Source organism: Lolium rigidum, chromosome 4, assembly GCF_022539505.1.
Source record: "Lolium rigidum isolate FL_2022 chromosome 4, APGP_CSIRO_Lrig_0.1, whole genome shotgun sequence".
In the NCBI taxonomy this organism is placed as follows: domain Eukaryota; kingdom Viridiplantae; phylum Streptophyta; class Magnoliopsida; order Poales; family Poaceae; genus Lolium; species Lolium rigidum.
Window position 1 is genome coordinate 4715718 of NC_061511.1, and position 10262 is coordinate 4725979.

Consider the following 10262-nt stretch of genomic DNA (forward strand, 5'->3'; position numbering starts at 1 on the left):
GTCCAGAGAGATGTCTTGGTGATGTTAAGAGTATCGTTTAATTTTGTGAGAAACCACTCCCATGATCGTGTACATTCAGCGACAACTAAGCCAAATGCAATGGGATAGATGCAATAAATTGGCTTTATGCTTGATGTTGTCAAAAGATGCTCTTTGTAGATAGTTTTGATATGGCAACCATCTAGATATATGAAATGAATGCATCAAACAAGAAAACCCTTTTGCAAGCATCCCAGTAAACCGTGGCCAGATGCTCCTTATGTTTTGCACTATTTGGTTCATTTAGTCAATTGACTTGGGCGACAGATCAACGGGGGTCGCGTCCTATACAAACAATCAAAGTATCAAAGTGCAAGAACAATGGTAAGAAAGCTAGATCTTTCACACATAGAAGCTCTTAGGAGAACACGAGAACGTTAAACAACAATGGGAAGCAAGCAAGCTTGGTAACAAGCTGCAGTGGCACATGTGCAAGCATAGTAGCAAAATGAAGTTTCAAACATGTTGTGCACACACAAATTGACCATAACACATTAGTAATCTTCTACGCTTGCTGCCATGTATAAGTACATAGCTGGTACAAGGAGTAGTTGTACACATCATAGAACCAATCCTCGTACCAACTATCGCACTTATAGTTGGACGACTTGGATTAGAAAAACACATACACATGTGCTCGACGAAATAACGGACACTAGGCGCTTACAGTCAAAGCAAGAACTAACCAGAACTACTATACGGTTACAGATCAAGCAAGAACTCATGTGCAAAGCTACTCTACTATTACAGATCCTAGCATGCCTTTACATATCAAACCATAAACGTAGCAAAAGTACACTAAAAGTGCAGATCGAAGTAATAAAAAAAAAAGATAAACTACTTTAGATCGTCTAGATCGAAGCACCAAGTAAGCAAAATAGGTACATCGAACCAAGAACTCTCTATCCCTACACAGCAGCAGCTTTGGTGTAGATATAAGCCAGGGTTGGGAGGTACTCACAGTGATCTGGCAGTCGGACCCGGCGAAGGAAGACGACGACACGTCGGCCAGGCGGCGGATGAAGAGCAGTCGCAGCGGAGGTCCACCGTTTTCAGACGAGCATGTCCCTTATAGTGGTCGCCATCGAATAGCTATGGACGGAGAGCTTGAAAGGGGGAAAATGGTGGCGCTTCTTTGCGCGGTGAGGCGGGGCGGTGTAAATAGGGGGAGTATCGGCGGGTGTCAATCGAATTTCTCCCGCCATATTTTCCCCGGCGCGCGTGGGCTCCCGCCATCTCTCCCTCGCATCACCGCAGCGCAGTTTGGCTCCAACGAGCGCGAGACGAGGTTGCATCGCTGGAAACGGCAGAATTGAACGTTCCTCCCCATACAACTTTCCGGGTGGTTTAAAATTCGTGGACGCAGGAAATCCTTTTTTCGTGAGCAACCAAACACACGTTTTTGGTCTCCATGCAAGAAAACCCATTCATTGTTGGCAACCCGCCCTTCATGTCATGTGCGATGTCATGACATTCTTGCACGGAGCCATCGCGCCGGGTCGATTACGTTTGAACAGGGTTGACAATAGCGGCGAAAACATTGTCAGTGCACGCGCCGAATCACACTGTGCAGCAGCAGGGCCCTGTGGATCGGATGGTGAACCTCTTTCCGACGCACTGTAGCGCATGTGGCCGTTGGATTGGATCGCTCAAGCCGTCAGGCGGCGATGTCTGTAGCGCTGAAAATCCGAGACGTCGATGCAAGATCGGACGGACCAAGTCACGTAGCGCTCACCCCTGCTGGGCACGCACGGACCACGCTGCTCGGCCTGCTGCAGCTTGCAGCTTGCAGCGAGCAACAGTGCTGCACCGAACGAATCCAAGTGTTATATAGTACAGATTTGTTTGCCCACGCTTTACCTGAGATCCATTCTGCCTGACTATATGGGGTTCATGTGCCTTCCCCCGTTACATGTACACATTCATCTTTTGCCAATCCCTTTCCAGCCTTTCTAGGCCAAGATCAAGTGGAATGTACACGCATTTCTGATCTACACCAGCTCGCCCTCGACATGGGAGAAAGCTCATGTAAGATTCAATCTCATTTGGACCATGCTGCCCAGTCCAAACACCAAAAAAGGCAACAAAATTGCGATTTACCTTGTGGTCATTTTGCTACATTGATTGATACCTCGGTAGATAAATACATAGATACATTATGCATACATTTCCCCCGCCGGCCGGATACCTTGCCGCCGCCTGGGATGGATGTACCGTGCCATGGCCTGTGAAAGCTACGCGGCGTCTCCGACGTCACGTATGCCGGGCCGCCCGCGAGAGGTACACTCGGCATTGCATCACCGACCGCCCGACTCTGAACCCCGGCACCACGGTGAACCCGACCACGCGGTTGCCGGCCGGAGCAAGCGTCATCCCGCCGCCGTACTCGCCGTCCACGTCGCTCACGCTCTCCATGTACACCTCCGAGAACCGCTCCCCGGGCCGCGCCTGGAAGATGGACGCGCCGCCGTCGAACGCGAAGAACAGGCAATGCAGCAGCCACACGCGCCGCGCCATCTCCGCGAACTCGCCGAACCACGCGGTCTCCGTCAACGCCGCGCCGCGCTGCCTCCCGAAGGACGCCGCCTCCATCCGCTCGTGCACCACCGACGAGTACCTGTCCCGCAGGAACCCGCCGAGCGCGCCCCGCCGCGCGGCCGCCGGAGCCGACTGGAGGTCCGCGAACTCCTCGAAGAAGCGGCGCCGGTCGTAGGAGCCCCGGTTTTCCAGGCAGCTCAGCCCGAAGTCCCTCCGGTGGAACCCCGCGAACATCTTCAGCGCGACGTAGGACTCGAGCGCGAACACGGCGTCCCCCGGACGGCGCAGCGGTACGCCCGGGTGCACCGCGGCGGCCGCCGCAGCGACGTCCCACCCGGCCAGCCGCATTTCGTCGAGCATTGACCTGGCGAAGGAGCGGACGGATTTCACTGCGTGGCGCAACGCGGTGCCGAAGTGGGCGGGGTTCAGGCCGGAGAGGTGGAGCCCGTCGAGCGCCGGGAGGCTGCCGTTGCGGCCCGGGCGGACGCGCTCCTCCAGGGCGCGCGCCGCGCGGAGCTCCTCGGCGAGCTCACACCGGGCGCGCTCCGCGGCGGCGTCCCGCGCGCGCAGCTCCGCATCCAGCTTGCGCGCCGTGATCTCGTAGGTCCGGATGAGGTGCCGCTGCTCGTCCGCCAGCGCGGCCGCGGCGGGGCCCGCCGCCGCGTCCCTGACGGCGCCGGCCGGGTCCCTCACGTACCGCCGCTTGTGCTCCGACAGCTTGCCGAGCTCCGCGACCAGCGCGGCGTCGCCCTGCTGTATCGCGTCGGCGTCGTAGGGGTGCTGCGCGAGCTGCAGCTGCGCGTACGACGCCTTCACGGCGGACACTCCCGCGAAGAGGCTCGCCACGAACGCGTGCGCGTCCGCCGCCGGCACCGGCACAGGCGGCTGCCGAGGCACGCCGTTCTTCCCCGCCGCGGTCTTGAAGAACGCGTCCAGGGAGTAGGCGGCGGCCATGTTCCCGGAGAGCTTGAGCTTGCTCAGCGAGTTCATGGAGCTGTCCAGCGACTCGTCGTACACGTCGCTAGCAACAGAATACGCCACGCTCGACCCCGCCGACGACCCCTTGCGGCGGAGGAGCCTCGTCAGCCTCCGCGCTAGCCCCCACGACTTCTGCTGCGGCACCTCGGCCGCCATTAGCGTCTCCATTGCTGCTGCTGGTACACTACTCTGCTACACTCCTCAAGAGCTGTGACTGTCTGTGGAGAGAAGAAGAGTAGAGTGGAGGGAATGGGAGTAGAATAATTAGCGCGGTGTGGGTATGGTGTACGAAGGAGTATGGGGCTGTCACAGAGGAATTAATAGAGTAATTAGGGATGCTGTCATGCACCCTGTCGTGATTATTTTAACTTGTCTGTCGACTGTGGTACAGATCGGACGTGTTTTCCTTCTTTATTTCCCAGGTTTTTTGCTTAGAGAGGAAGAAGGCACACCGCCGTGATTACTCTCATCTTGTTTAGTCCTACTCGTACTACTTTTGGGGTTTAGCCTTTTGTTTACATTTCAAAAACATAGGATCCGGATTCCCTGTTTTCATGGATTAGCAGAATGGTTAAACTCCCACAAGTAATTGGCCTATTGCAGGAATGTAAGGGAAAGATTTAGTGTAAAAGATCTTGTACAATTTTCTTTTAGAGCATCTTCACTTGTCCCACCATATAGGCTCCAGCGGTGCCCATTTTTCGCCTATATAGGGGGCTCCGGCGCTAAACACAAAATGGAGGCCGGTCGGGCCTCGAGCCGTGACCCCCATACAAATGGGTGAGATATGGCCCTTCCACCACTTCCCATCTTCATTTAGCGACGACAATGACGGAAAACGGTGGAAAGCGCGGGAAGATGTAGGCGGGAATCGGCGGAACCGGCGGGAAGATGTAGGCACATCTCGTGCCAAGGCTGACCCGTGGCGATTTTCCAGCCGTCCGACTCCCCCGCTAACCTCCCTTTCTACTGGATTCAGTTTGGGGTGTCGGATGGAAAGTTAAGCCGTGGCGACACGAAAAACAAATTGGAGCCGCGGTTGGGCGCGATTTTTAGCGCCGGCACCCCCTAAAAGCGTATAGGAGCCTTTGTGAAGGGTGGGTGAAAATGCTCTTAGAGAGATGAATACATACAGTACCAAATAGCCTAGAACCGAACCGGCGCGACACCAGGGGACGGACGGTCCAAGGGGCAAGTAAAAGCGTCAATGGGTGCTACAAAAACCTATTTGTAATTTTTATTTTTTTGTATTGCCATTGATAATTATAAATAGAGTCACGAAATTTTTGTAAAAAAATGATTACACTACCAAATAATTTCGAACAACCAGAAAAGCATGTCATACTCAAGCAACGGTACTAATTTTAGCTGACGACCTCTGTGTCAGATGCACTCTTCGGTAACAAAAAATGGCTTTTGCTTAGAACATTAAAGTGGATGAAAGTGAGCAGTATTCATGGCATTTGTACGCTCATGATGTAAACGGCTCATCTAGGATTCGAAATGCTTTAAACTCAACGAGCCGGGCCTGCGGGTCACTTGGTTAGTAAAGTGACCAGCAAATAGGGATCATGTCTTCCTCCTCGTTCGGTGGTCAAAATCATCTGTCCATCGTCATCATTTACATCATTTAGGGTCTTTTGGTTAACAAAATATTCTTCGGAGAAAAATAAAAAATATGAAGAAAATGGTGGCATTATTCATATGTATGGCTTAAAGCTATGTAGCACAAAATAATAGGGACGTGCAATAGTTTTTTCAATCTAATTCAAAATGAAAAGCAAAATCAATTGGATATCGTTTGGGAATTCTATGCAGAAAGAACGAGACCAAGGTTTTTAGTTACATAATAGCGTCAAGTTATTATTTTATGCACTTAGATTTTTATTTGAATTTTTACTAGAAAACCAATCGATAAGACAGAAATAGACAAAGGCATCTCCTCTCTCCTGTGTCGCTCCCGCGTGGCAACTGGGGGAAACCCTAAATCGTGGAGCCTCCCGCCCCCTCCCTTCCCCCTCCTCCTCCCTTGCCACTGCCAAGGGGTGCGGCCCGGAAAAGCTAGGTCGGCGGCGGCGAGGACTTCTCGTCCTCTCGCTCGCGCTGGGGGGAGGGGGGTCTCCCTCTTCGGGCCAGGGCGCGGCCTTTTCGTCGGGGGTCACGGTGGCGGCGTGTGGGCTCGGCCTGGAGCGGCGGTGCGACGGGCGACTAGGTGGTGGTAGGCACCTGGATCTTCAGGCGGCGGGGTCCATGAGCGGCATGGGTCGCGGGCGGTCACCTCTGCAGGATGGGGGAGGTGGCAGCGAGGTGGTGGTGGTGTGGTCCTGGCGGCGGGACGGCGGCTGTGTTTAGTGGTTCCTGTGCGAGAAGGAGGGGAAGGCGTGGGTTTGGGTCTACTGCTCGATGTGTGTGTGGCTTCTGCAGGGCGGATCTAGGCCAGGCAGGCCGGGATCTGCTGGCGGTGGTGCGTTTGTGATGTCCTCGCGGCGACCTCAGTACGGCAGTGCGGAGTTTCTTTGGTCGGAGGTGCATGATACGTTGCAAACCTATCTATAATTTTTGATGCTCCATTCTTGTTTTACACCAATTTATATATGTTTTGGTTACACTTCGTTGCACTTTTATACATTTTTCGGAACTAACCTATTGACAAGATGCCACAGTCTCAGTTCTCTGTTTTCTGCTATTTTGTATTTCAGAAAAGTTGTACAGGAAATATTCTCTGAATTGGACGAAATAAAAGCCGAAGTTCCTATTTACCGTAACAAAGACGGAGTCCAGAGGAGAGACGAAGGGGTGCCATGAGGCGGCCACACCAGGCCATGGTGCGGCCCAGGCCCTGGCCGCGCCATGGGGTGGTGTGGGCCCCTCAGGCACCGACCTCGCTCTTCCGCCTATTTATTCACGATCTCGGGAAAAACCTAAAGACCCGAGCCTCCATCCACGAAAAGTTCCGTCGCGGCCGCCATCGCCGACCCTAGCTCAGGAGGGTTCTGAAGATCTTCCCAGCATCCTGTCGGAGAGGGAGATCATCACCGGAGGTCTCTACATCGCCATGCCCACCTCCGAAGTGATGCGCGAGTAGTTCATCTCTGGACTACGGGTCCATAGCAGTAGCTAGATGGTTGTCTTCTCCACTTTATGCTTCAAGTTTAGATCTTGTGAGCTGCCTATTATGATCAAGATCATCTTTATGTAATGCTACATGTTATGTTTGCTAGGATCCGATGAATATTGAATACTATGTTGAGATCGATTATATACTTGTCATATGTTATTTATGATCTTGCATGCTCTCCGTTGCTAGTAGATGCTTTGGCCAAGTATGTGCTTCTAACTCCAAGAGGGAGTATTTATGCTCGATAGTGGGTTCATGCCTCTAGTAATCTGGAAGAGTGACAATAACTTCTAAGATTGTAGATGTGATGTTGACACTAGGGAGAAAAAAACAATGTTTTGTCTAAAGATAATTCTATTGTTTACTTTACACACATTGCTTAATGTGATAATATGTTGCTTGCAATTTAATACTGGAAAGGGTTCGAATGATAACCGGAAGGTGGATTATTAGTCATAGACGCAGTTGGATTGTGGTATATGTATTATGTTGTAATGCCCAAATGAATCTCATAGTAATCATCTTGTCATGTATGGTCTTTATTCTGTCAATTGCCCAGCTGTAATTTGTCCACCCAGCATGTTATTGATCTTTATGGAGAGACACCTCTAGTGAACTGTGAACCCCGGTCCTTTCCTTTACACTCATAAAATCATCATGTTCTGTTTACTCACTGCAAGCACCGTTCTATTTAATTCCACTACAAACAAACATATCTTTCCACACTATACGGTTAATTCTTTGTTTTCAGCAAAAATCGGTGAGATTGACAACCTCACTGTAAGTTGGGGCAAAGTACTTTAGTTGTATTGTGTGCAGATTCCACGTTGTTGCTGACGACGGTAGTGCGTTTGGCCACAAGTCAGCTAGCAACATCTTCAGAAATCAAGTCTTTCTCCTACTGGTCGATTAAACCTTGGTTTCTTACTAAGGAAAAAACTTGCTACTGTGCTCATCATACCTTCCTCTTGGGGTTCCCCAACGGTGTGCAATCAGCGCAACATCAAGCTCTTTTTCTGGCGCCATTGCCAGAGACAAAGAGGATTTCTGCAAGGGGAGATCATCTCCAATCTCTTTACTTTGTTATAGTTTTTCTTAGTTTATTTTACTTTGTCTTGTTTGCTTCATTATATCAAAAACACAAAAAATTAGTTTCTTTTATAGTTGTTATTTTGTTGCTTTATTTGTAGCTCATTATGTTGATCCCTAAATACGTTCTGAAAGACCTATCAATAGGCAGTGGTTCTATAATTGGGAGAGATAACATTGAAGAATTCTTTAATCATGTTAGTAAGCATAAAGATATTGAGGATAGATCCTTCGTAGAACTTGCTCCCTATTATGAGACTGCAGCTTATTTAGTTCAAATGTTAGAGGCTAGATTTGTTATCCTTAACTCCATAATGCAGTAAATGTTTCTTAAACTTCATGAAGTTGAGGATGATGAAAAGAGAGATTTTATCTTGGAAACTTTGCTTAAAGAATTTAGAGATGTTGTTATAGAAGCTAGCAAAGTCTTTGATCGGTTTAAGATGCTAGGATCATGTGTATATGTTATGGGTACACTTGAAAAGATAGACAAAACCAAACCTGAAAATAGGGAGGAAATCAAAATACCAATACCTGTTAAACTCATAGAAATGCATGAAGCTTTGGAAAAGAATTTTGACTGGATTGTTCCTGAAAACCCATTTGATGAAAGTAGTGAACCCAAAAGTATTGAGAGAGGGTTTTCTAAAACTTATATGGATAAAATAATATTCCTTGTTGAAAAGACTTCTCGCATTAATCTTGATGCTTCTTCACTTTTAAATACTTGATGCTAGCTTTTTTTTTACGCCTAGCTGAAATGTGTTAAGAAAAGCACTCCTGGGAGATAACCCATGTTTTCTTTCTGTAAGTTTTCTTTTGTTGAGTCTTGGTAGTTATCACCTCTGTAATAACCTCTCCTTATCATTTTTATTTCGTTTTTGTGCCAAGAATAAACTCTAATAGGAAGAAAGTAAGATTTGGAGAAGTTATTGTCTTGAAACAGATTGTGTGCTGTCACCATAAAAATTCGTATTTCCAGCTAGATCGTAATTTTGAGCTGCCAATTTTTGAGCATATGCACCAGGTTATTATCTAACTTTCTCTAGTTGAGAATTTTTCAATCTGAGCAAAATAAGATTTTCGAAAAAATTGATCTTTACCTACTGCTCTATTTTGACAGATTTCTGCCAATTATTTGCATTTGCCTCTTAGTCTCTTTCTTTTTGAGTTCTTTTGATAAAAAGAGATTTTTTAAGAAGTTTCTACAGTAGGTAATGTTTTAATGGATGTTTGATATATGTTAGAACTGAACCCAAGTGGATTTGTTATTTTGATTGCACTAATGCTGCTAATGATAATTGTGTGAAGCTTTGTATGAAGGAAGTTTTCAAGTGTAGGAAGAGAAGAATGATGTAATGAGATGAAGTATGGACAAAAGATCAAGCTTGGGGATGCCCATGTCACCCTAAGAAATATCCAAGAGGTACAAGCATCAAAGCTTGGGGATGCCCAAGGCATCCCCTCTCAACAAAGCATAAGGTCATCTTTCTAGACGCTATATTTTTATTGCTTCATATGCTATGTGTTGTTTTGGAGCGTCTTTATTTTTGTTTTTAGTGTTATTTTTATTTGTTTGCTGTAGCATACGGTCGGATCCCACCATATTTTTTGGAGAATAACACACTCCGTTTTAATTGCATAGAATACTCTAATTTTCGTTCTTATTGTTCCGCGAGTGTTCTCTTTTGCTAGTACTGCGTTTAGCTCCTGGTTTTCCACTCTTATTTTGTTTAGAGCTTGTTAGTTTTATTTATTTACATATGATTAGATCTCTGGTCTTTATTTATTATTAGCTATGAGAGTTGTTTCAAATAAGTTGATTGGTGTTGGAGACGAGTAAAATGTTTCATGTTTATAGTGATGCAAAAGGAAGTTTGTTTAGACTGTGGCATAGACTTTGGCATGTCATGTTGGATGTTATTTTAATCATATGCTTAGTATTTATTGTTGTAGCAGCTTGTCTCAAACAGCTGAGAGTGCTTAATGTGCCATTGAAAAAATCATGTGTTGTTTCCATCATACAAAGCATAATATTGTGATATTCTCCTTTGATGTTTTATTGGGTTGACTTGGCACATGTTTACATCATGTTATGACTACAAACCAGTCACCTAAAACATCTATGATCATTTAGTTTTTGACTTGTAATATCACTTTATGCTTTGATTAATAATGTTTTGTCGCTATGCATGATTATCACTACAAGAAAAGTTGCCATGGCCGACGAAGTTGAAGTCGCGCCGTGGTTGCTGGTGTACCATGGCCGACGATTTTGGTCCCTCCGTGGTGCATGTCAAAACTTTTTTTTTCTCGTTTTTGAGGCCACCTAGAGGCCCCAGACCGACGAGCGGCCAAAACGTGGCGTATGGTGGCCGGGACGTGGTGCATCTCGAAATCTCGGGTTCGCCGGCCGAGTCAACGCAAATCCGCACCGCCGAGGGATGTAGGGCCCAGATGGCAGCCTCTCCGGCATTGTTTTTTTCTACATCGCGCCATC

The 10262-nt window shown here is 47.8% G+C and overlaps 1 protein-coding gene across 1 annotated transcript; it reads right to left on the reverse strand.

Moving 5' to 3' along the window:
* Positions 1-2292: 2292 nt before the first annotated feature.
* Positions 2293-3723, reverse strand: LOC124707168 (protein GRAVITROPIC IN THE LIGHT 1-like). The gene has a single exon (XM_047238830.1). It carries the CDS (start codon positions 3721-3723, stop codon positions 2293-2295), a length of 1431 nt encoding a protein of 476 aa, XP_047094786.1.
* Between the last annotated feature and the right edge of the window lie 6539 nt (positions 3724-10262).